General features: G+C 38.6%; 1 protein-coding gene across 3 annotated transcripts in view; it reads right to left on the bottom strand.

The window, feature by feature from the left end:
* The window catches only part of LOC150087425 (uncharacterized), a 108,595-nt gene that overhangs the window by 25,669 nt on the left and 55,533 nt on the right, over positions 1-27,393 (bottom strand). Inside the window, exon 1 of one of the 3 annotated variants that reach the window (XM_090371175.1) lies at positions 6,573-7,082. The exons of 1 other annotated variant lie outside the window; for it this stretch is intronic. In XM_090371175.1, coding sequence (XP_090227301.1) covers positions 6,573-6,849 — 277 coding nt within the window. In that variant the 5' untranslated portion in view covers positions 6,850-7,082. Of the gene's footprint in view, positions 1-1,223; positions 1,303-6,572; positions 7,083-27,393 lie in introns of those variants that run through there. One more of the 3 variants, XM_090371177.1, reaches the window with a different exon arrangement.

Below are 27,393 nucleotides of genomic sequence, written 5' to 3'. Positions count from 1 at the left end.
TGTCCAAGGATACTTCATTATTATAATGAAGGGTTTGGTGCCCCCTCTTATTACTTCCTTTAGTATAATTAGATAAATCTGATTAGCGCTTCTACTTATTCGCTTTCAAGCATGATAATTTCTCTTTTTCAGTCTCCTTTTGGTAATCACTAAATTGTTCATTTCACAATAAATATTAGCCAATGTGCTAAACTCTCTCACTATTTCTTTCCCTAGTCGACTTAAATCAAATTTCTCAAATTTTAATCTTTAATTATATTCACTGGTTAAACCTGTTTGACTGTCATATTCTTAACATTTTACGGAAATAAAAGGCGATACCTTTAAATTTCCCAATGATTGGTTAAAAAAACAGCGCACATAAGGCAGCTTTTTGAAATTGATGTTTAAATCCCTTCTAACTTGCACGCTGTACAAGGGGCGATTGTAACTAGCAATTAATTGAATAAATAAGTACAGCCTTAGATTTTGCATTAAATATACAGCAACAGAATTTAAATTCCTTACAAATCTGTAATTCATACTGTGTAGAGTATAATTCAACAATTTTTAAATAACTAGAATGTATTCATTTGAATAAAAACCCTGACTGCTTATGACCAAGTACATTTATTAATAAATTTTAAGTAGTTTTGTGTACATTTTCAGAAGTATACGAAAGATGAGTATATACATTGGCTAATAGGTCTAGATAAACGGCAATCATTAAGGCAGTACTTTGTGCTCTCTCCTTATTAGAGCGTTACCAATTGCCAAGCTGGGAGTAATTTTTCGGAGCAAAGTTTTTCAAAGTTATTATATTTACTAAATGAGATTTTTATCCGATTTTGAAGTTACGCAGAAAAAGGCGCTTGATTTTCGACATTGAATATTTTTTTACTATGCCATTTGTAAAATAAACGCTAAAAGTTCGTCTAACCAAAGTTTTAGAATTTTATATAATTGTCAAGAAGAATTTTATTTTGTGCTACTTGAAATGAAACTAAGCATATATTTCTAATAGCAGTGATTTTATTAGAAATAATAAGTACCATTTCGTAAAAAAAAAAGAAGAAAAAAAAAGTGTGATCGGGCCTGTGGGGAAGCATGTCGATAAAATGTTTTTAACGGTTTATTATTTAATAAAGTACTGAAAACAAATTTAATTTAGTTCCGTATCGCCTGTTATTTAAGTATGAATAATTACCGGTTGAACCTTATGTTTTCAACACAAAGTAACTTACCCAATTTTCAGAATATCAGTATCATCAAAATGGTGGTTAATAGCTGGAGATCTCTTGTTACAATGTGATTGTCTCTTTGACATCTGGTAGTGTGTACCGAAGACAATATCGTTTTCAGATTGATTCGGGTAACTTCATTTTAGTAGTAAATACGAGGCTGTTCAAAAAGAATGATCATAAATAAAAAAGTAATAATAAAAATCTTCCAAATATTTCAAATTTACTGCCGTATAGCATTATCCTTTACCTAAGCATGCGCAAATGCGCAGTAATTTATTGTGCACGTATTTGGCGTGGCGGTAGCTCAAAGACGCTTATAGTTATTTTCGCCTATGTCATTATGGCTGACATACATGAACAATAAACTGCTCGTAAATTTTACTACCGTTTAAAAAAAAAAAAGTTGTAAAGAAATTTATTCCATATTACAGGAAGCCCACAGAGATCCTGTACTTCGATGCAGCACAGCTACACGGTAGTTTAAACAAGGTGGTTAGGTTATGTGTGTTAAGGCATGAGGTGTCTGTCAGTATACTGTTCTCTAATTGCATGCATCCTTTTGTCTGTTTACTAATTTGCTGAACAAAAGCTGTTGCCGAATAGCAAAGTGGTTATAATGCCTGGCTTCCCACACCAAGTGAAAAGGCTTGAGTTCGAAACCCGTTAATGACTTGAGGAATTTTTATAGGCTCTTTTCACAGCGTGTCTGAGTTAGTCAGTCTTTGGGGAGGTTACCTGGTTCTTACTCCCAGAAACTCGGTTTTTTCGTCCAGTAAACAGCAAACTGTTCGAAGAGTGCATGCAGTTACAGACACAATATATTGACGTCTCGTAGCTTTAGCGCATATCTGACGCACACACCGCTGGACGAAAAACATGAGTTTCCAGGAATAAAAGCCACCATACAGCCATCGCCTGAGACCGGATAACTCAGCCATGTTGTGAAAAAAGCTTATAACAATATTTAAAATGGACGCCAATCAGTAATAAAGGCTGGAAAACCATGTACAAGTATTCAGGCGTGTGGAGTAACTGTTAAAAAAAAAAAAAAAAACTCTGTTGCTTGCCTGAAGATCACTGTATGTCTTTCAAAAGTCTTGATGATATTAATAAGTATACTTTCGGATAGTATTCGAACCATTGACATGGGTCGTGTCATGTTCCAATATTTCGGACAAAAATAAAATAAACACACGTTGATATCTGTTTGGAGATGAAGATAAAAAAATTGAAGATGCTGATGACTTGTTGGAAAATCAGTGAGACTTGGCGCTATACCATTACTATCCAAATAGCAAATATCAAGTCTCCAATGACTATTACTGGAATGGTGTTCTCTGCATGTGCCATAATGCAACAGTTACTATCCAGAATTTTGTTGCTTATTAAGGCCCTGATCTAAAGTATTCACCTGAAAAATCCTACTCTCCATAGCAATAGTTGTATGTTTCATCATGGCAGTAAGTATTCTCATACTCTCTGTTAAATGTGTACCTCATCTCCCATATTGATCAGATTGCGCCCTGTGACTTTTGCCATTTTCTTACATAAAAAAAAAAAAAAAAAAAAAAAAAAAATTTAAACTGTTCGAAAACGGTCATCAAAGCGATTGGAGATTTTGAAGAAGGACTTGTCAAAGAGTTGGTTTTCACAAAGTTTTTGAGAATGACAGCAGTTTTGGGACATGTGCGTTACATCAAATGGGGACTATTTCGAAAAAAAAACTATCAAAACTTGGAATTATATTAAGATAAATGGGTAATTAAAAATTATAAAAAACATTCTTTTTGCACAGTCCTCGTAAACTGCATGGAGGTGAGCAGTTGTCATGTAATTTCTATCAGTCATATAATTTCTTTAATGAATTAAATTCTGGGTAAAGCTTATACTGTGACAGGTTTGAATATTTCGTATTTTTTAGCACAAAAAGAATATACTGGCGTTATCCTTTCATTGCACTTTTATGCAGTTAAATAGTTGTTAGGTCAACGGCTGATATAATTTTGCATCAGTTCTTTTTAGCGTAACAATCTTAAAGCTGTATATACTTATTCTTTCTTGGATAACACATATAAGGGGGTATAAACTTAAATTGCAAAAAATATAATAATTACAGAATAGATTTGTAAAAATATTCTTTCAGCAAGCGAGTAATTGATTGTTGGAATAAATTTCCATCTGGTGTCGTATATCTACCTAAGCTTATGCAGATTATTGGAGAAGTTGGGTAGTGGTTTTTTTTTTTTTTTTTTTTCCCCGCTGATTCTGTATAAGCTTGCTTTCTTGCATCATTTTCTAAATACCACTACTAATATCAATATGTTAAATTCACTGCTAGTAGAAATGAGGTTATATGGAGAAAAGAATATGAATTATATATTGAAAATTATATAAATAAGTTACAATCATCTGGAGACTACTTAAAAGTGCTCCACATACTTTTGTACGGACGGGCAGATATTTAATTGTGTTAAAAATTTACATTTACAATTGCTTTCTTTTGTGTATATAATTTTTTCTAATTTATATAACATTCTAGTTTATGCTTCAGAGTCTACCGTTTTTAGATTTTTAATTTTATATAAACAACGATAATATAATAAATATAATATAATATAATATAGATCTGGATATATGACGTAGCCGAGTGGTTAGGAGCGAGAGTGCACGGGGTTCAAGCCCGTGTCTGCTAAATATGATTAACATTTGTATTGATTTATTGTAAACTCCACTGACCTGGTGGTCATGCCGGAGTATAAACATTAACATTTTTTTTATATATATATTTAATTAATTAATATGTAACAGAACACAAGCGAGCACACATGAAAACAAGATCACGGAAAAAACTTTTTTCATGCAAATACGGCACAATAGAAACAACCTCCTCTCAAATAAAACGAAAATGTAGCTTGTTTATAGCTAGATAAAGAGATACATAACGACAATAAGTAGAGACGGTCAAACAGATAATCCCCGATACCCAAACACAATTTTAGTATCGCCACAAATTGAGCAGGTTTTCGATATACCACAAAAACCAGAACTTGTCGCTGTTAATTTACTCTTTAGAACGAATTCGAAAATTATCTGTATACCAATACAGAGTTATTTTGATAAGTGCTGGGGCCATGAAGTGTCATCATATTGGGTGCCTGTAAATTTAGTGTACTTCCAGTTTGCCAAAGATCGAGTCGCATGTTCCGCGGAATGAAAAACAGGAAAAACTCCTACACCTTCATGAGAGGCTGACAAACGATCGCTGCTTGAAAATTTCTTTATAAATTCCTGATAAGAGTACAAAATATATTGAATAAGGATACAGTACTTGAATGCAATACCGGAAAAATGTGTTTTTTAAGCAATCTACCCCTTCCAACAATGACAACTTTTAGTTGTATAAATTACATATGATTTATAGAGTTAGAAAACGGTCAACTTCAGAGGCGTAATATGTGCGAGCTAATGGGAGAGCTGTTCCTGGCACAGCTTGGGGGGGGTCGCATCAGAGTAGTTTGTGTGAATTAGGACAGGGAACACACTTCTAGGGACTTTCCCATAATTCAGATATACATTATTGGACTTCAGGTACGTCTCAGAAGGCTCTGTTTTTTTGTAGGAAAATATTAATAGACATTCTTTATTTGAATGATTATTTGAAGTTTTGAATAATAAAACTGCGCAAATTTTAAATACAGGTTAATTGTTCATTATCAGTTATATTAAGTTAAAGTTTATACTAGCAGAAACGGTCAAAATTGGTATGAATGATCAACTACTTATAGTTTGTTATTCGCATTTTTGAATCTAAACAGGTTATGTATATGTATAAAATGCAATGAATACAAATGGCCTCTTCAGTATATATAACATCTGAAATACAACAGAGTTCATTTTTATATTCAATATGTATACACCGATAAAAACATGTTAAATCTCTTTTATTTTTATTTCTGTGAGCCATCTAAAAGTATAACATTAGAAAAAAGAGACGCAGCAAACTTTTTTTTTTGTTTATCTGTCTGTATAACGTTAAAGATAGCCCTTATCATAACATTCTATACTATTTTGTTTCCAGTTGCTTCACTTCATATAAGCACTACGCAACATGCTACCTACCACGCCTACCTGCTTTAGTAGTGTAACTCTCTACCCCGCGAATTGACATCAGTTTGTCGTATTTCCATCGAATTATATATATATATATATATATATATTCAAGGCGTGCTTATATTCATTAAATCAATTAATCTGACCATAATAAAATCATACATATCATATGAGATCATTAGAGTTTCCCCATCCATCCTTCAAACATTCCGTCTACCCTCCGAACGTAAAATGACTTCATCCTATCTCCCAACCTCTGAACTGCAGTTGCGCGTTTTTAAACACACAGTAATAGTTGTTCGTGTAATTAATTATTTATCGTATGACCGCTTTTCCATTGAGATTCTTTTACATTATTTATATATTTTTTGTATTTTTCAAATAAGCGAACTTATTTGAAAATAACTCACAGTTTTGAGGTTGAGAGTATTCTGCTTACGTTCAACATTACGTATTCTGTTTCACGCGTCAGCAACTGTTGGCGTCATCTTTTCACTACTACTGGCGCAGAGATGCCATGCCGGGAAGTCGAGAAGCCGCCTGTCTCTGCCATTAAAACAGCTGTTGAAATTTCTTACTTTTTACGACAGTATAAAATAGTTAAAAAACAGCAACAGAGACAAAGTAATTGATTTTTGTATCTCTCAAATATAACATAATAAATCGGGAATTGCAGAAGCCAAGTGACGTATCGATCCACATACACGCACGCACACACATACGAGATCTCGGAGAACGAGGTGTGTATGCGTGAATGTGTCCTCGTGGGCTCGTATGAGAGCAGGTGTACGACGAGAATTTGCGAAGGCGAATCAGCTGGATTAGAAACGTTCGAAGAACGGATAATTTATAAGGAAATAACTGAGAAAATAACATGGTAAGATGTTATCAATAATAACATCGAATACGTAAAACACGAATTATTCTGTGTCGTGGTTGTGCGACACACGTCACTAAATGTTAAAGGTCACTAATGACATCCACTAGAAGATATATCATAATAAACCAGAAAAATTATAAATTGTCTTATTTATATATATACACAGACCTTAAATAAAGGTGAGAACGCTAGGAGTTACAGAAAATACAAAACAGTAATAATTAATACAAAACTTTAATTAAAATATATACAAAGTTTACATTAAGAAAACAGAGTAAGGAGCAAATTCTTATAGTAGATGGATTAAGAGTAAAATCAGTATTGTAGTTTTTCATTACCTGAAGGAAACGAAAGCTTACCTGTTAGCGATCCTGGATCGGGGATATCAGCCTCTGTACAGAAAAATGAATAAAACTGAGTGGTCACCGGTGTATTGAGGGAATCGTCCCCACCTCCCTCACCGCCGCCGAGTAACTCCCGGCTAATTTCCGTAACCAGGTCGGCGGCACCGGTACCAGCCCTCGTCTCGTTCGTGGTTTCCCCCAACAACAGGGTTCTGAATATGTCAAAGCTGCAAGTGAACTGGGGATCACTAAGGGAGGCTTGGGAGAGCGTGTCTAGAGTGTCCATAATCATGCTACTGGTTGGCAAGAGTCACCGACGGGGGGGACTCGTACACACAACAAACACTGGTATACACACACGCGAGATGAGAGTGTGTTACTGGCCGTGACCTCACGGCTGTAATGTAGGACACCGTAGTGAAGTAAATAAAGAAGCCATTCACAACCTTTGACGGTTGACATTCACCGTGGAACTCCTCGCTAGCACGGACGTGTATGTTGTCGTCCCGAACAGACACTAATAGACGTCAGATGAATGAACCACCAATGCTTTATAGTCCTCATTTCATGAATGACGGACGTCTCTCCACTACTTCCATATTTGGAGAACCGGAACCTCGTGGCGGCCAATCAGAGCACAAACTTTCTCGGCTGCGTACTCTACCATAGACGTCACAGCTGACGTCTACGTAGGGGTAGAGAGCAAGGCGTTCATTCATTACTACTTTTTTGTATACTTTCCGTTTCCCTGTATCGTCGATAACAGTATTTATCGGTGTCGGCACTTCGTTCCTAACGAAATGTTGGCGAGCTAGATACATATGAAGCATTTGCTACTTCATTTAAAGGCGACAACCTTTATTAACGAATACTTTATTTTTAACACACGTGAAATGGGTTCGTCCTTGCTCTACGACAAGCAATGAATAATTCATATGTGACATCACAGTTTGGAGCCACGCACGAACCATATATGGACAACGATAGTATCCGAATACACCCGAGTGTGCTGACGTGCCAAAGACGTCACATATTCCTAGCTTCGCAGGACTGTTTTCGGGAGATGACTCCGATCTCGGCTCGGCTGCCACCGTTAGCCAAGTAGTTCCGGAGATTTCCTTTTTTGATTTACTAGCGATGCTTCTCGAATCCCCATCGCGTTGTTGCTATGGCGAAGAGCTCAACAAGGCCACGTACAGCCGATTTCTAGATTAACTGCGCAGCCGCTGACTTCGGCGGTTGGTTATAACGTATAGCTAGTTCTTTCAAAGCACAAGGTCTTTAATTTATATTACGATTTCATTTTACTCTCCCTCCCTTAACTTCGGGACGGAATTGAATTGCGGAGATGTAAGGGGGTGGGGGAAATTGCGTGCTCGTTTACTGAGCTTCTGTTCACGGAAGAAAGCACCACAACCTGTTACTGTACCCTATGACATTGACTTAGCATGGTGACTTACATACTGTTTGTTATGATAGTATGCGAATACGTAATGTGATATCGCGGATAACAATTACTCTGTGGAATCACGTGTGTGTGTGTGTGTGTAAGCACAAGTGAAAGATTGTACTGTTGGATTTTATTCTGATTCCCTCTTTTCAATTTTATTTATTCTCAACGACTTAAGAGCATTTTTTATAACCCGCTGTCAAAAATTTATTTTAAGAGAGAAGTATAATAAAAAGGATACAGTGAAATTGAATTGTGTTTATTATTTTTCGTATACATTTGAAGGCATCACGCCGAACATCTTCGTATCAAAGTACAGTACTGTAATTAGAGTGTAAACGAGATTCGCACTGTGCATGTTTGATCTTACATGATGCCACTAAAATATGCTTTCAGTTGTTCAGATAATTGCTATTGTAGGTTATAAACTTTTCTAGCTTTCTCTTTGTATAAACAGTATTTGTTTTTATTTGTATACCATATATGGTATACAAATATCAAAGAAAATATTTTCCTACAGAAAATTTTTCCTTTTTTCACGCACACACACACACACACACACACACACACACACACACACACACACACACACACACACACTAAAGAAAAGAAAAGAAAAGAAAAAGAAAAAGAACGAAAGTCACTTATGAGGCTAATGTAACTCAGTTACGAGCATGCTTTCTTTCGCAGGTTCAGTTTTCACGGCACGGCCGGGAAGCACACACGTGTTCAGAACTGCCATTGAATTTTGTGTACACGTGGAAAAAAAGGCACTGATACTCATATGTTGCAATACAGTTAGTCTTTAAGGACACAAGTCTTGGTGGCAGTACCGTATGTAGATATTATACGGTGTGTGGGGGGGGGGATCATGACTACCACATTTATGAGTGTTTTTTTTTTAAGATGGATATAGGAACACTTATATGTGGTTAAGGGCCCATCCCTGAATACGCCTCTGCTTGGTGGTATAAATAGTTTTCAGATAATCCGATAAAAAAAGGACTGGATTAAGCCGAATTAGGATGGATTCTGCATGGCAACAGTGTCACTTGTCTATTATATGCAAATGAAGAATTGTACATTTGGTTGATAAATTATTTTCTGAGATCAAAAACCATTTCAACAAACTTCTCTTTGGGGCGGATGCTGAAAGTAATCAGGTAGTTAGTTAGAGAGAGAGAGAGAGAGAGAGAGAGAGAGAGAGAGAGAGAGAGAGAGAGAGAGCTCAATTTAAAGATTTATAAAGGCAAAGTTTGTAAAAATGTAAGTAGTTTCTTCTCAGCAGTACCTTGGAGGTGAATGTTAAAACGAAATAAAACTGTAGAGCGTGGTCTCAGCAAACAAGGTAATAGGCACAGTGCCATCTTTCCGATTGGGAGCATCCAGCACGTTCAGATGATTAGTTACCGATTATATCAAGACACATATATAATTATTTGTATTAAAACTGATTTTATGAAAATGCGAAGTGGGGTTGATGATACACCCCACTGCACTAATGGTGTAATCATATACCACCGCAATAATGCAGGCTTAAAGAAGCCTCAACGTTTCTAAGTTCCGAGGACCACTATCGCATAAAGATGGCACTGGATAGCCACCGTGTTCTGGCATGCTGATTACTGTTGTGATCTAAAAAAAATTAAACCAGCGCTAAGAAAGAAGCGACCAGGTTTTTTCAATGGGATATAAGGAAAACAAGTTATGTCAGCAGCGCGTTAGATTTCTTGCGCGATTTTTTAATTGAATTTTCACTCTGTGACTAACAGAAGTGAAAAGTAATTAACTAATTAAATTGTTACCAGTCAATTACTAATTAATTGACTAATAATATATAAAATTGATTGTTTTCACCTCGTTTACATACCTCGATATTCACTCAAAACGTTTTTGTATTATACTTTTTTCCTTCGTTATTTTAATAAAAATTAAAATGCTTCACCTATAGCTTCTCATAAGAGTAGCCAGGATATGGGAAAAGCATACCAAAGGAGGTACAGAAAAGCATACCTCGTGAGGTACATAAATTATGAAGGAAACAGCACCAACACAACAACGGAAACAAAACGGTACAGAGGGACATGATACAGATGCATCACTGCCAAAGATGGAACAAAGGGAAGAGGTGGTCCTCAATAGGAGATATGGCCAACCCTAATGTCAATGCAAGCTTTGCACTGCCTGTCTATACTTAGAACAATGTTGATGATAAGTTCTTGCGGTAACATCGTCAATTCCTCTGTCAGCGCCATCTTCAGCTGGTGAACATTTTCTGGTGGGTGTGCCGCTAGGCGTCCTCCCAAGAGCGTCCCATATGTGTTCGATGGAATTTAGATCGTTGGAACGGGCAGGCCAATCCATACGAACAATGTCATCACTTTCCAAAAGCATATCAACAGCTGCAGTACGATGGGGGTGTGGTCTCCACCAGGGGAGGCTGACAAGCCTTGAAACGGTACCGTCTGGGTGGTGGTATCCACCGAGAATAAGTAACATTAGTGTTCTCCATTGGTGAAGCGTTATTTAGTCGAAGTAGTGTAATACCATGGCATTTCGTTGTGAAGGTATCCACAATATGAGATACACATAAAACAATGCCAATCTACTTCGGAAGTTCACTACGAACAAAACATGGTGCAGTGGCGCTAATCTGTTCACTAGTGAATCTTACTCGTAGTCTCATACTTTATGCAAAATAATCACCCTAGTTTATACTATTTTCACACCATCAGGCATCTCACATATTGTGGAGTTATACTTCATAACTGGACTGCCACGATGGCAACACCAGGATACCTACCGAGGAGAGGCCAACAAGCCTTGCGTACGTTGCCGTCTGGAGGTGGGGGGATTTATGGGGCCCTCGTTACCTCGAATGGGTAACAACAGTCTTCCCTAATTGGGAAGCGTTACCTATTCGAGGGTAACTTTCATCTTTCGACGGCATTTCTTCTTCTTCCTCTCCTACTGTCACTTTCCTACACCTTTTTGCTTTCCTAAGTCTAATAGGGACAGTATGTGGATAACACAGTGTTTTGTCCATATCATCTTTCATATGGTGCCATCTAGGTGGTGGTATCCACCGAGAATAAGTAACGTTAGTCTTCTCCATTGGTGAAGCGTTATTTAGTCGAAGTAGTGCAATACCATCCCTGGTGCAAAGTTGGACGTTAGAAGACTGGAAGAAGGTGTGCTGGTCGGATGAGTCACGTTATTTACTCCACACCTTGGATGGTCGTGTACGGATTTGGCGTCAACAACGTGAGGCTCTTGATCCATCATGCGTGGTATCAAAAGTGCAAGCCGGTGGAGGCGGTTGTATGGTGTGGAGCATGTATCACTGGCAGGAACGTGAACCCTTGGTCCATGTGGAACAACGTATCAGTGGTCTCCGCTATCGTCAACTGCTTGCTGACTGTGTACACCCCGCTATGTTACATTTTTTCCCGAATGGCGATGGTGTGTTCCAAGATGACAATGCGCCGAGTCATCGGGCCCTTGTTGCGCAGGAATGGTGTGAGGAACGCAGTTCTGACTTCCAGCATATCGATTGGCCTCGGAACTCTCCCGATATCAATCCCATAGAGCACTTGTGAGACACTATGGAAAGGCATATCAGGCATCTGGATACACCAATCACCTCCATACCTGCATTGTTGACCGCTTTATACACAGCTTGGTTGGCCATACCTCATGAACGCTTCCGACATCTTGTTGAACCAATGCCACGTCGGATAGCTGCTGTACTGAGGGCAAAATTATTATTATTAATATCATTTTATTTCCACATCAGTGGGCACCCCTGGAACAGCCTGGTTCGGCTAGAAAGGTGTACATTATGCAAATTCCAGTGGAATACATTCATTGGAATTGAAAGAGATCAAAACAGATTGCAAATACATAACAAGGTGAAAATCAATACATAAAATAATAAACAATAAAATAAATAAATAACAAACAATAAAAAACACAGTGGTGAATCCAGGAAAGCCTTTGCAGGAAAGTTTTTTCACATAGCGCTTATTGTTCGTGTTTATAGAGTTCTTTCACTATGTCCTGTCTATAGCGCTTGGAGCTGCAGAAAAATGAGGCATCAATTCCCAGGGAGTTATACATTCCGAACGTATTTGCCGGGAACACTGACCTAAGGTATTGCACATTTTGCTGACAAGATTGTAGACAAAGTGTTGAACTGCACCGGGTTCTTTGTGAGGTCCGAGGGTTTGCAGAAACATCCTAGATATCAGGCGAATTCATTTGGCCGCATAGAAGTTGTGCTAAGGTGTATAGATTCCTCTCTTTGACTATGGTTTCCCAGGGTTTCATGCCCAGGTTTGTATAGAGCACACTCCTAGAGATGGTGAAAGGGTAGCCCGTCTCCCTGTTTAGCCATAAGAAGGACCTACGAAGTATTAGGTAGGTGATCATAATTCAGTGATCACTCGGTATATATATATATATACAGTAGTCTTATTGTTTTCTCCAAATGTATGTATATAGGAGGAATTTTCATGAAATTTTATATTTCAGCGTTTTGAAAATTTTGTCGAGCCATTCCAAATTTCATTAAATCGCAAAGTGTCCTATTTTAATGAAATTTGGTGCAATTATTATTTCTTTTTTCCGACAGTTTGTATGTAAAAAATAAATAATGAGATTAAATGTAGTTTCAATGCAGTATTGTTAGCTTTAGACAGTCCGGGCATTCTTTGTATGTTGTTATGTAAGACTCGTGAACGTGACCGCTTGTGAAGAGAAAAGAGTATACGGGAGAAGAGTAATAAATATTATACAGTTGTAATTAAACTGAACGGCTAAGTTTAAAGAGCGTAAAACTACAGAGTGTTAATTAAGTGTTCTGTAAAGTTATAATCTTAGTAATTAATTGATAAGGAGATAACTATATTTACTTTTTACTTCAATCGCAGAAAAAGAATAAAAATTGAATGTGCTTGAAATGTAACGCGCTGTGTACATTAACTAATTTGTTTACTTTTGTTCCTACTCTTGCCTAGTATCTGATAAGTTTCCTTTAACAGGACTCTACAATGTGGGGAGGAGACACCATCTGGATGATTGTCAGCAGTGCCTTTTGAATGATGGAGGTGGTGTGTTTACCACGTGTGGATACTTTCAGATCCTTCGACATGTCAGAAAGTGTCATTTCAGGGCTATGTAAACAGGATCGGGTAACCACAGGAAAGGTGAGACTGTCCACGGGCAATCACATCGAAACGCGAATATTTGGCTTAATAGCTAAATGCAACAGGGAAAAAAAAAAAAAAAAAAACGTCTACCTGTTAACTTGTATCGGAGAGCACATAGGCGTGAGGTCGTGCTATTTTTTTTTTTTTTTTTTTTATGTAAACCCCAAACACGAGAGATATTAGAACCTATAGTACTTAGAACCGTGCTTGGGTTGGGGGTTGAGAAGACGAAAGAAGATATTTGTTTGACATTGGACTTCAACTTCTGTAGACTGTAATTTTCAGGAAATACATATGAAGGAAGATTGTTCCAGAAAACGGCAGTTGAATGAATAAATGAGGAGGATGAAAAGTTGGTACTGTGAATTTGAAGTTGGACACTAAATGGATGTTGGCTGGTGGCAGCATGTGTTCGAACTGTTTTGAAAGAGAGAGAGAGAGAGAGAGAGAGAGCGGGAATTATAGAAGCCAATTCAGAAGAACAGTGCCCATGGAAGAATCTGTAGAAGAGGCATGCAGCAGAAACAGTACGTCTATGAGACAGCGAGTGGAGAGACTCTGTTAGAGATGAATCATTAATCAACCTAACTGCCCTCTTCTGAATGGAATCAAGAAGCCTGAGAGAGGTTTTGGGGGCACCACCCCAGATGTGGGAACAATGTTCCATGGTAAGGCGGATTTGCGAGTTATACAGATTGAGCAGCTGTTTGGAAGAAAAGTAACGCCGAGAGCGAAAGAGAAAACCAATTTTTTTAGATGCAGAGGAAGAAATATTTGTAATGTGCTTGTGCCAAGAGAGATTAGAAGACAGGGTAATCCCCAAAAGAGGTATATCATTTTGCTAGAAATCGGAGTGTCACTAAAGATAAGCATAGGAGCAGTAGATCCATTTTGCGAGATATAAGACAAGTGAGTTTTAGAAGGGTTGAAATCAGCTAAGTTGTCTTTGCCCCAATGGAGAATTACCTGAAGATCGGCATTTAAGGAATTGGTAGCAGATTTTCGAGAAGTTGAAGCTGATTGAGCAGGATAAGGTTTCTCAAAATGGAAAGTGGAATGCAATGTGCTATCATCGGCAAAACTACAGATAGGATTTTCAGTCAACGGAAGGTCATTAATATTAGCAATGGCATTAACATTAGTAGAGTCATATGTTGCAAGAAAGCAAGCATATGCAGCATCAGCCAAAAAAAAAAAAAAAAAACCTTCCACTTCACCCCTTCGTTCGTTCGAAATACCTGTGCAGTTCAGCCTTAAATTTATTTAGGCTATTAACTTCCACAACAAGGGATGGAAGTCTGTTCCAACAACCAATTACCCGCTGGCTAAGGGAAAATTTCCGCACATCTATCCGACATCTGTCTTTCCTCAATTTGATATGCCCTCTCAGATGATTATTCTGAGCAAGAGGCAGAATCCCATCAGCATTGAGCATGCTCAAACTATTAAAGGCTTTATACACCTCGCCGCCGGTGTCTAGTCTCCAGACACTGTAATTTGCAAAACTTAAGCCTTTCTTCGTAAGAGCAACCCTTCGTTCCATTGACTAATCTTGTTGCCCTTCTCTGTACTCGTTCCAGCAGCTCTACATCCTTCTTGAAATGAGGCCTCCAGACCTGTATACAGTACTCAAGGTGTGGCCTGACCATTGTCTTATACAAGGGAATAATCACCTCCTTATCCCTGCTAGAAAAATTCCTGTATATCATTGACAAGACACCATGAGCTACTCTTGCAGCTCGTCTGCACTGCTCAGAGAACTTCATATCTGCCTGCACAATTACCCCCAGGTCCTTTTCATTCTCCACCACTGTCAGTGTAGTACCGCAGAGTTGATACGTTGCTCTGGGGTTACTGTTTCCCATATGTAGTACTTTACATTTGTCAATGTTAAACTTCATTTACCACCTCTCAGCCCATCTTTTCAACCTTTCCAGATCCTGTTGCAGCAGCATAGCGTCAGTAGTGTCCTTAACAACCCTGCCAACCTTTCTATCGTCTGCAAACTTGGATATTAAGCTTGATATACCATCATCAATATTATTTATAAATACAGCAAATAATAATGGACCAAACACAACAATCAACCCCTGAGGGACTCCACTGATAACATTAGTCCACGATGAGCAGTGTCCATTGATTACCACTCTCTGTCTTCTCCCTGTCAACCAGCCCTTTATCCATAGCAACAATTTGCCTCCAATGCCACACTGCTCCAATTTGTGCAGCAGTCTTCCATGTGCAACAGTATCAAAAGGATTTCTAAGATCTAAGTATATAATATCAAATTATTACCTGCATCCAGTTCTTTTATGACTGCATCATAGTATCCAATCAAATTGGTCAGGCAAGACTTCGCCTTAACAAAACCATGCTGTGTCCGAGTTATAACTGAAGTCTTGTCTAGATGATCCTGCAATGCGCCATTAACCAGTGCCTCCATTAATTTCCTGGAACAGAAGTTAAACTCACAGGTCTATAATTACTTGTGTCAGCCTTTGATCCTCCTTTGTGAATTGGAGTCGCCTTTGCACATCTCCAGTCTATGGGTACCTCCCCCGAGTCCAAGGAAGCTCTCATGATTATGGCTAAGGTTTTGCTTACTTCCTTTGCTGCCTCCTTTAATATCACTGGATAGATTCCATCCACCCCAGGTGCCTTTCTTGTGTTTATCTTCAACAATTTCTCCTCTACTTTACTCAGTTATTACAAGATTATCTAGCTTACTGCCAGAGTTGAATACACCTCTGGCATTCCCCTCGCTGAATAACTCCTCACGTGTGAATGTCGATACAAAATATTCATTTAGTTTGTTAGCTACCTGAGCAGGATCATCAACAGTTGAACCATCGATATCAAAGGCGCATCCGTAGCCAGTTGGGAAAGAGCAGCAATGCGTAGCACACGCTTCTTGATTAGACGGCGCCTCCGTAGCCAGGTGGGAAGGAGCAGCAGTGCGTAGCACACGCTTCTTGATTAGACCGGGGTTCGAGCCCGTCACCACCAAATACGGTGCATGCGGAAAGGTCAGGGAATGACCACCGCACCGAGCAATATGGCCTTAGTTGCTAATGTTCCAAATAACAACAATCATGCGATATCAAGTGGATCAATCTGATTCATCCCCTTCCTTCTAGAGTTTACATAAGTAAAGAACTCTTTGCTGTTTTTTTTTTTTTTTTTTTGCATCCCTTGCCAAAGATTTCTCGTAATCTGCCTTCGCCTGCCTAACCTCCTTTGTAATTTAGTTACAGATCAACTTATATCTATCATAGGCTTCTGTGTCACGTGTTAATTTATATGTATTCCATGCATTTTTCTTCTCTGCCATATGTCTCATTAGTTCATCTGACATTCATTTAGGCCTAAACCTTGAACAATATTTCTTAGTTGGTATGTGAAGCCTAGTAGCTTCCAATATATACAAGAGGAAAAGAGTGGGGGAAAGAACTGAACCTTGGGGGACACCGGCATTAGTGGAGAAGTTAGAAGACAGAGAGCCATCTACCATCACCCTCAGTGAGCGATCAGAGAGAAAACTGGATAACCAATTACTAAAATCAGTTGGCAAACCATAAGATGAAAGCTTGTTTAGAAGACCTTTATGCCAAACACGATCGAAAGCCCTTGAGATGTCAAGAGCAACTACCCGTGTTTCACCGAACCTTTCCATTGAATTAGTCCATAAATGGGTAACATAAGCCAGAATATCACCAGTGGATCGACACTGACGTATTCAGTACTGGCGATCATTGATCAGACGGAAGGTTTCTAGGTAGTTTAAGAGTTCGCGGTTAATTGATTCTCCATTACTTTAGAATGAGTAGAGGTAATTGGAATAGGACGATAATTGGATGGGAGGGATTTGTCACCCTTTTAGGAACTAGCTTTATACTAGCAAATTTTCAAGCAGAAGGAAAAACACCTTTGGAATAAGAAAGTGAAAAAAGGCGGCAAAGAATAGGAGTAAGTTCAGAAGCACAGGTTTTGAGAACAAGTGGAGAAATACCATCGGGACCTGGAGCTTTCTTAGCATCAAGATTCGTCAAAATCCTTCTGACATCCTTTTGACGGAAGACCACAGGAGGCATTGAATGGATCGTGTTGGGAATGGTGGGAGGTGTTTTACCAAGATCATTAATACATGAGTTGGAAGAAAAACGGGATGCCAGCATGTCAGCTTTATCCTTGGCTGAAGTGACAACAGAACCATCTGGTTTGGACAGAGGTGGGAGCAGAGATGGGCAAAAAGTTGTGGCCAATAGCTTTGGCAAGAGACCAGAATGCTCGGCTACCATTAGGGCAAGAAGCAAGTTTTCTACTCTTAGCCTGTTCAAACTCTAGTTTGGACTGATTAATAACTGCTTTACAATTGTTGCGAGCTTTGGTGTAGGCAGAAAATGAAACCGGAGAATTAGAAACAAGCCAATTACAACATGCAACATTCTTCCCTTCAACGGCCTTAGCACGTTTATTGGAAAACCAAGGTTTAGATAAAGGACGAGATTTTAAAGTGGAGTGTAGGGTAAAGGATTCCATTCCTGCAAGAATAATTTCACTGACACGATCTGAGCAAACGTTGACTTCAGAAGTTTTGAAACAGTAATCGGACCAGGGAAAAGAAGAAAAGAAGTCTCGCAGGTCATTCCATTTTGCATTCTTGTAAGGCCAAACAATACGAGGTTGGGAATAGCAATGCGATAAAGGTTCCATTGGAGAAGAGACAATCATCACGTTGTGATCTGAAGTGCCTATAGGACCTCTCTCTTCGACTGTGCACTTAGAAGGATTGTTTGTGAGAAAAAGATCAAGCGTGTTGGCTGTATGATTAGGATTGTCCGGTATTCTTGTAAGTAAATGAACAATCTGTGCAAGGTCATTAGTAATTACAAAAGCTTCAGCATCTCGGCCAGCTGGGTCGGTATGACTAGAAAACGGAAGCCAGCTGGAGTTGTGAACATTAAAATCACTAAGGAAAATTACCTCACTGTTAGGAAAGTTGGACTGGAGAAAGTCAAGTTGCAAAGAGAGGAAGTCAAAGAGCTCCAAGTGATTAGTGGAGTTGGGAAAACTGTAGAGACAACAGATGACTTTGACACAATGAAGTAGAGGAATTTTAAGGCAGAGAAGATCAGAGAGGAGATTCCAGATTGCCAAGTCTCTGACAGGGAATATCACACAAGTACCACCTTTGAGGCGAAAGGAATCATACAGCGAATAATTTGGGCATTTCAGATGAGCAGTAGTTGAATCAACCGATAACTGAGATTCTGTCAGAAAAAGTACATTGGGTTTGGCAGACTTCAAGTGGAAATGGACATCGTTGAGATTAGAACTGAGACCACGTATATTTGTGAAATGAATTAGGAAGTGCTTGGGAGGTTTAGATCTTTTCGCAGATAAGCTTGCTCTATTAGTTTGACAATTCATGGTGTATTCAATAGTAAGAAAAAGTGTGTGGGACATGCTGTATGAAGTAATGAAATTTTTGGATATGGCGTACACATGGTAAGAATATACCCAGATCCTTGACATAACGTGGCCTCGACAATGCTCCCCGCATACACATTACTCGGACTGACTCCAGTCACTATCTGGCAGAGTAGAGGTAGCAAGATCTCGCGGCCGACCGGGCTAGCCGGGTAGGTAAAGTGCCTGATAGCAACCCAAAGGTCGCGGGTTCGAATCCTGCCTCGGGCTTGGATCAAAGTACTGCAAAAACCTTGGGGGTGCATTATGGCCACAGAAGCCGATGTGCCAACAACTACAAAAAAAAAAAAAAAATTGTCTCACGTTTGCGCGAACACTACATTGTTCAAAAAATTTGCGATTTGTGTTCCCCCATAGCGGTCTCACTAAAATGTTCGTTTATCACAGTGATTTACAACCGGGGTGCCGCAACAACATTCCAGGGATGCCACGTAATTTTGGTTTAAGTTACTTAAACTTATTATTACTTTTTAATTTATATGTTTATTTCATTATAAAAAGGCGTACAGTATCTTTTTAATTTTTTGGTGATCTGTAATTGATGTTTGCTTAGTACATCTGTATAAAGAATAAAATTATATACTGTATATATATATAATTTGTATTATGAAATGTAATTTTTATGATTATATTATTGTAATAAATATCATATAACAGAGAGAGAGAGAGAGAGAATCGGATCTAATAGGCAGAAAATTGAGTAAGAGTGCCGCAAAATAAAATAAATTACTTAGGGGTGCCGTTATTATAAAAAGGTTGAAAACCACTGGTTTATCATAAAGTATAGTGCGCAGTAATGGGAAGGCAAAACAATTGCGTCAAGTTCTGCTCTCTGATAAATCAACATTCAGCCTGAATAATGATTCTTCACAGTGTTATTTATATCTGGAGAAAAAATGATGTATGATATCAGTTCTTCAACATATGGGAAATGGACGACGTTTTTCGTAGTAGAGAAATAAGGGTAGGAGTGACACCACCCTTAACGGCCAAACATCCTTCCATGTCTTTGAGGACGGAATATTGATCACTCGCTGATATGGAGATGAAACCTTTGAGACCTTCATGAGGCATTTTTTTGGGTGCAGTTTTTTTTTTTTTTTTTTTTTTGTAGAGAAATATAGACAATAAGGCTGATTTGGTAGATGAATTTCTGGAAAACGAGGATATCTGGAGAATCCCCCGACCGAAATCTTAAAGAGCATGTTTGGGATGCTTTGTAAGTCGGTAATTAAGCAGGTGGCACAGTTTCTCCAGAGTTACAAGTTGCCCCCCCCCTCGCAGATCAATACAATTACTGTTTATTTAGAACCCCACCCGCAACTTTATTTTTAGGACCTCTAAAAATATGTTTGCAAATCTGGCATTCGCCATATCTCCACCCCAAACCCCGAATTACCCCCCCCCTTTCCAGGAACTAAAATCTACCCTCAAAGAGGAATGAGGTTTATTGCTTACTAACCTAAATAACATGTTGGTAGCATGAGGTTCTGGTGAGAGTTGTATAGCAGCAGCTAGGAATAGTTAACTATATTAACCCTTTATTCATGGCATGGAATCTGTGTGATTTTTTACGAGTTTATTATATTTTTAACGACATGTTCACATTGTGTATTGGTGCATTTTATGAATTTATCACTTAAACTATATATTTCAGTTTGTAACCGATGGACATTAGACGTGTTTAATAGATATATACACAAATTTTTACTGAAGTTTCGACAGGTGATAATGAGATAACCTCATGACCTTCCCACCTTTCTCTTAACTTCATAAAATTTTACACTAGTGTGTATATATATTTTGCTCGAATCCCTTTACTGAAAAAAAAAATTGTTTAACATACACTGTAAGGTTCCATTTGGTTTAGGCATGTAAGTACATTAAGAAACAATATGAAACAGTACTGGCCAACATGATTTTTAGCTCCCCTAATACATCAGCTGTTTATCAATTTTTATGCACACATTGCGAAAATAATTCTTCAAATTGTGCATCACGTCACAGTTTCTGCATATGTTAGTTTGTGTGTTTACATCATAATACGCGTGTATTACTACTGCTTCGACAAAAATAACAAAACACGTAGAAAACGTGTTGTAACTCGTGCTTGCAGTGAAGCGGTGCTGAAATTCGGCATGATGGTGTACCATAGAATAATGATGAAATGAGGAGGCAGCGAGAAACTTCGGACAGGTATGAACTACATTTATAGAGGTTGTATAAGAATTACCAAAAAGGTCACATTACAGAAGTCGATACAATATGCTCGAAAATATGGTCACATGACATCAGTACGGCGAATTATCCCCTCCAAACAGCTAAACAGTCCAGATATCAGTGAACCATACGAATTATGAGAGTGTGTATAAGATTCTGTGGCAACAAATCCAATTCTTCCATCAGCGCGGACCTTAACTCGCCAAGTGACCGAGAAGTTGGTTGCTTGCGTGCATTGCGACGCCCAAACGCGTCCCACACATCTTCGATCGGAATTCAGTCTGTGATCATGCTGGCCGCGGCAGTCGTTGGATATTTCCAGTTTGAAGATGTTCCTCCACCACTTGAGTTCTATGTGCAGTGGCGTTGTCATGCATGAAAAGAATGGGCCAACCGCACCCCTAAAAAGATGCATATAGGGTCGACGATCTGATCTCGGTACCTCTGCACAGTTACAGTACTTCTATTAAAAACATGACGAAGGATGCGGCCGTTGATCATTATTCCTCTTCACACCAGAACAGCGCCTCCACCGTGTGTCCCTTTCTCTGATGTTGGAGGAACGGTACCTCATTCCTTATTGTCTCCAGATGTAAAAACTGTTTGTAGGCTAAAATGAGACATATCGTAGAACAGAACTCTACCTCATTTTGTCAGGTTCCAAACTCATAGAGACAGTTTTGACGAGACGTGCGGTGGTTTGTACTTAATGGGATCTTTCTTGCGTAGAGTCCACTTGAGCCTTCTTAACACAGTCCGGTTGTAAATGTTTTCACCTGTGGCCGCAGCAACCTCAAGAGACAGTTGATGACAGGGGATTGTAGGGTTCCATCTTGCTGTTAAAACCAGATAGGTCTGTTCTGGTTGACATAGCTCTCGGGCGACCGTAGCCAGCTCTTCTTGTAATGGTTCCTGTCTCCTGAAACTGCTTCCATAGTGCCGAAACGATACTGCGTGACATTTTTGTGCCTTATATATTATGTCTGTAAATTGCATGTGTTCTGTCGTCGATTTGCCTGTTTACTGGACTGAAAACCCGAATTTCCGGGTTAAAAACTGTGCACCCCTCGCCAGAGACCGACTAACTCAGCCACATTGTGAAAAAAAAGAAAAAAGTACATAAAAATTCCTGTTTTTGACAAGATTCGAGCGCGGCCTTTTCCACCCGGTGTAGAAGAGAACGATGCTTTTATATGCACTGTGCTACGATCAGTGTCATATCTACTTCCCTGAATTAACAAAATTAACAGAACAAAATGTTTTTATGAATATTTCAGTGTCGCCGATGGCGAATATTTGATATAATAGGCATCCTGGCATGCAAATTCCGGGTATCCAATAGAAATCGATCTACCACCTTACAGAGCCGCACGTTATGCAAATTATGCATGCCTATAAAAACACAGGTTGCGACCACATCACTTCATTCTCGTTTTTGGCTTGCTGTGATAGCCACATCTCCAGTACTCAGGATGACAAGTCATCGTCGTTCAGATGATTCTTTTAGATTCTTACAGATAATTCGTTTGACGAGTTGAAGCGAGGCAGTCGCAGACGGAGGTGGCACGTTGGCTTAAAGTGTCAAAAATGATCTAAGTCATTAATGCACTTAAAACGCACTTAATATATATATACAAAAATTTGTATATATATATATATATATACAAAAATTTGTATATATATATATATATATATACTAAACGCCTGTTGCCTTCATTTTCACCATTTCCGTCCACCATTCCGCATGTAACAGAGAGACTTCTAATGGGCGGATTTTCATGAAATTTTGTATTTGTGCTTGTTAAAAATATTTGTGCAGCCAACCAAATTTCATTAAAATCGAACAAATAAAAAATCCGGAAATTATTATTCCTTTCCCCCCCACAGTTTGTATGCAAAAAAGAAATCCATATATTTAAATACTTTTAATGTAGTATTGTTAGCTTTAGACAATCTGTGTGCGCTTCGCGTGTATTGTTATGCAAGACTTGTGAATGTGACTTTGCTTGTGAAGAGGGCATCGAGGTACTGTACTTCAGTTAGTTTCTTAGAGAAAAGAGAAAAAAAAAAAAGAATAAGAGTAATACGGGAGGAGAGTAATATATATTACTCTCCTCCCGTATCAAAAAGTTTTTACCCTGACCATGTCCCAGGAGGTCGGAACATATATTACCCCTTCTCTATGTAGTACCTACCACCCAAAATGACGCATTTCTCCCATCATTTCCGCCACTTATGCCATTTTTATAAAAGGTTTCACTTTGCTCTTGAAACCATGCTTTTGTCGCAGAAATTACCTCTGCATTGCCAAAAAAACGCTTTCCACGCAAAAATGATTTCAGTTGTGAAAAGAAGAAGAAGTCAGAAGGTTCCAAGTCAGGAGAATAAGGTCAGTGGTTGCAACAGCAGTGTGGGTTGGTGCTTTGTTGTGCAGCAACAGCATGCTTTGCTGAGCATTCCGCATCGTATTTCTTTAATTACCACATGTAATTGCTTCAGTAAGTTGCTGTAGTAAAGTACTTTAATGGTGATACCTTTCTCCACGTTATTTGTGAGAATAATACTCATCTCATCTCAAAAAACTGACAGCACCTTCCATGCCGATTGTTGCACTCTGGCCTTTCTGGAAGTTGATGATAATGGATATTTCCATTGTTTTTGAAACCTGTTTTGTTTCTGGGTGTCGATGTGTGATGTGTCCACGATTCATCCATAGTCATCAATCGGTTATAAAACAGGTCACGAACGGTGTTACATATGACGTGACAGCGATCAGTTCAACAGAGTAGGCCTGTCTTTTTTCTTTCTGAAGACATGTGAGCTAGTGAGGAATTCATCGTGCTGAGACCTTATTCATATTCAAATCGTTGTGAATTATGCTCTCCGCATAATTCTCCGCATAATTGAGGACCAGCTGTTCAATTTTCTCTTCCTTCTTTCCGCCCACTTCTTTCCTCATCATGGACGATCTCTCGTCTGTACTTGAGCTCTCTCCACCAATGTTTTACAACGTCATACAATGGATAGATATCCCCATATACCGTAGAGAGAGAGAGAGAGAGAGAGAGAGACTTTATTACACAACTAGATGAATACAATGTATAGTATGGATAAAGTTGGATCTATTCCGTAATGGCCGAAGGCCAGGGGCTCATACATGCGATATAAAAAGCAAAAAATAAAAAAGTAATATTCTATGATGATTCCTCACCTGATACAAGTATTAGCTGTATTTACAATGCTACATCACTTCTTTCCTATATGGATTTTTTTTTTTTTTTTTATAAATAGAAAACATATTCAAGTCGGTATCGAGGTGCTGTACTTTAGCTAGCATTTGATTTGGGAGGAAGTGATCTGAGAGATGAAGTTGCCAATGCTTCGTGCAGAGCATCGTGGTGGACCGAAGTTCTGGCTTGGGTATTCGCCAATAACACGAATCCAAACTGGGCAGTGTTAAGTTTTGGTCCTTAACATTTTTCACTGTGACTACCTAGCTTCTGTCCTGTGGAAGGAAACATGCTTTCCGGTTGGCCCATTTAAGGAGACAGAATTTTCCAGCAAGGATTCGTTGTGGCAGCTGTCGATGCTCGCACTTCAGCGGCATAGAGTATAGATTACTGTTCTGGTGTATTTCCTAATTATTTTTCTTCCTGGCGCATTATAACCTTCGACGTTTTTGCGCCGTTAAAACTGAATATTATCATCATCACCCAATTATTTGAGGATCCTTGACATAGATTAAGTGTTTCTTAATCCTTGACATAGATTAAGAGAGGCTGCTCTGGGCGTAAGCTTATCTTGAGCATAAAAGCGAAGTTTTGGATCAAATACTATTCCCAAATCTGCGTGGGTAGGAATGGATGATATTAGAGTTCTAATATCGAGCGTTGGAGCTATTAATGTTGGGATTGGTTTGAGGAAAAGAAAATGTCTGTTTTGTTTTTTGTGGATTAATTAACAGCCCATACTGTTTGAGGTATGAGGCGATGTTCATAAAACTGTTATTAATACATATATTGGCCTCTAGGTCATTGTTGGGAGCGATAGGCGTCAGAATTTTTATATCTTCCTACGTAATGATTTTCTCATTGTCACGGACAAGAGGTGCGAGGATGGCTGTAAATAACAAACCAGATAGAACTCCTCCTTGTGAAACGTCAGCAGAAATCGCTTTCTTGTGGACTTGTCCATGAGCAGCAATCTGTAGTACGTTATTGTGGAGGGGTGATGCTATGAGTGATGAACCAGAAGATATATTTCTTTGGATTAGACAGTGGAATTCAAGTAAGCAAAGGAGTGCCACTTTGATGGCATCAAAAGCAGCTTCAGTATATAGCTATGTGATAGAAACTGTGAGAACCTCCTTACAACCACAATGCTTGTGGTTGTAAGGAGGTTCATCACTGTGGACTGGAAGGATGTCCAAAAAAGCAAGCACAGAATCAAATATAACATATCATCTGCAATAAGGCCTGGTTCACATAATGAAGACCTGCCGATGCCAGACCCCCGCCACCTCCCAAATCAAGGGATAAAGGATGCAGTGATGAATATAGAGAGAATCTTTCTGCTGCCGACTTTACTGGACCGTGAACTTCAACAAATTTAGAATATCACCCAGAAAATTATAACTCACCGCAATTAATTAAACAAGAAGAGTTGAATAACAAACAGTATTATGATTTATTAGGATTGTGCTCAAAGCCCAGGACCACTCATACCTTTAACTAATACCTAAAGGTATTAGTTAAAGAAAAGGTATTTAACTAATTAGTTAAAGAAAAGGTATAATTAGTTAAAGAAAAGGTATTTAACTAATACCTAAAGGTATTAGTTAAAGATATTAATGGTCTTCTGAACGAACTGGGCAGTGAACAAAATCCTAATGAATAGCATAAATTTACTGATGCCTCAAAATTAAGTTTAAAAGCGGTTTTGCTGCATAATGAAACTGCATTCCCATCAGTTCACCTACATCATGTTGTTGGCTTGAAAGAAACACATGAAAGTGTGTCCAAGATTCTGGGTGCAGTAAAGTACTATGACTTTGCTTGGACTGTCTGCAGTGATCGTAAGGTATTTGGATTACTTGCTGGTCTGGGAGGTTTCGCAAAATACTGTTATTTATATGATTGGATGCTGTTTATGCAACAGGAAAACATTATATTGTGTAACAGTTGGGAAAGAGGGAGGAATTTTTAGGAGGAAGAATATAAAATATATTCTAATAGTTGAACCAGAAAAAGATTCTTCTTCCACCTCTGCATATAAATCTTGGATTAATGAAGAATTTTGTTAAAACTATGGATGAAGTGAATTCTGCTACCTTAGGGAAGTGTCTCCCAATTTATAATAGATGATGCAAAACTGAGAAGGAATTTTCATTGGGCCTCAAATAAAGAAACGTCTCAACGATGATGTATTACAAGATACTGAACTAGCAGCTTGGCAATCGTTTAAAGGGGTTGTGCACGATTTTTTTGTAAGAAGGAAAAAAGCTAGTTATGAATCAGGGCAACTTTACTGCAATATGAAGATATCGGCTACAGATGTCTTTGAAAATTCATTTTCTTTATTCCCATCGCAGTTTCCCCCCCCCCTCAGAATTTGGGAGTAAATAATAAGCAAGGACATATCCATGATGGAAAATCGGTACCAAGGTCACTGGGATATTTCCATGATGGGAGATTACTGCTGATTTCTTAAGAGGGAAAGGAGGACTATAAGAAAAACTCTGTGAGTGGCACACATTTCTAAGGAAATAGAATGTATCTAGTACCTTATATATGTACTACATATTAAATTTAAAAATTATTCTTATTCATAAAATACTTTAAACAGAATAAGACTAATTTTTAAAGTAGTGTGTAATTATTGAATCATATTTGAAATTGGTCGTTCATTACGATACTAAATTTCGGATATATCTTTAAATGAAGACATGACATTTTGGTGTTTTTTGGGAATCGGATGATTAATTTCCTTTAGAATCAGCAACTTTTCCTCTGAAAGTAGGCTTCTTCTTTTTTTTTTTTGTTGTTGTTGTTGACCAGTGTTACGAGGGTGGTTTAATTAAGAATCGCCCTGACCTAGCTGCAGAGGGTGCTAGCCTGTTTATTCTTGGCACAGGTTTTAGTCCTCTACATAGCCACTGTGCAGATTTACACATCTTCCCCATCGATGGATGAGGCTACGGATGCTGTTTATGTAGAAGCGGTGAGGTTGGTCTTTGAACCATGATTCTGTTGCAGAAATGAGCGTCTCGTCGTCAGGGAAGTGCCCCCCCCCCAAGAAATGATTTGAGGGAAGGAAACAAGAAGTCAGATGGTGAAAGATCGGATGAGCAGGCTGGGTGGGGCAGTATTTCATATCCACAAGTGGCCGCTTGTGTTGTTGCAATTTCAGAAGTGTGAACTGAGGCATTGTCTTGAAGCATTCTCACACCTTTGGACAGAATGCCACA

The sequence above is a fragment of the Mastigoproctus giganteus genome, chromosome 4 (assembly GCF_048544385.1).
Source record: "Mastigoproctus giganteus isolate SK-2022 chromosome 4, ASM4854438v1, whole genome shotgun sequence".
NCBI lineage: Eukaryota > Metazoa > Arthropoda > Arachnida > Uropygi > Thelyphonidae > Mastigoproctus > Mastigoproctus giganteus.
This window is presented reverse-complemented; position numbering and strand designations above follow the sequence as displayed.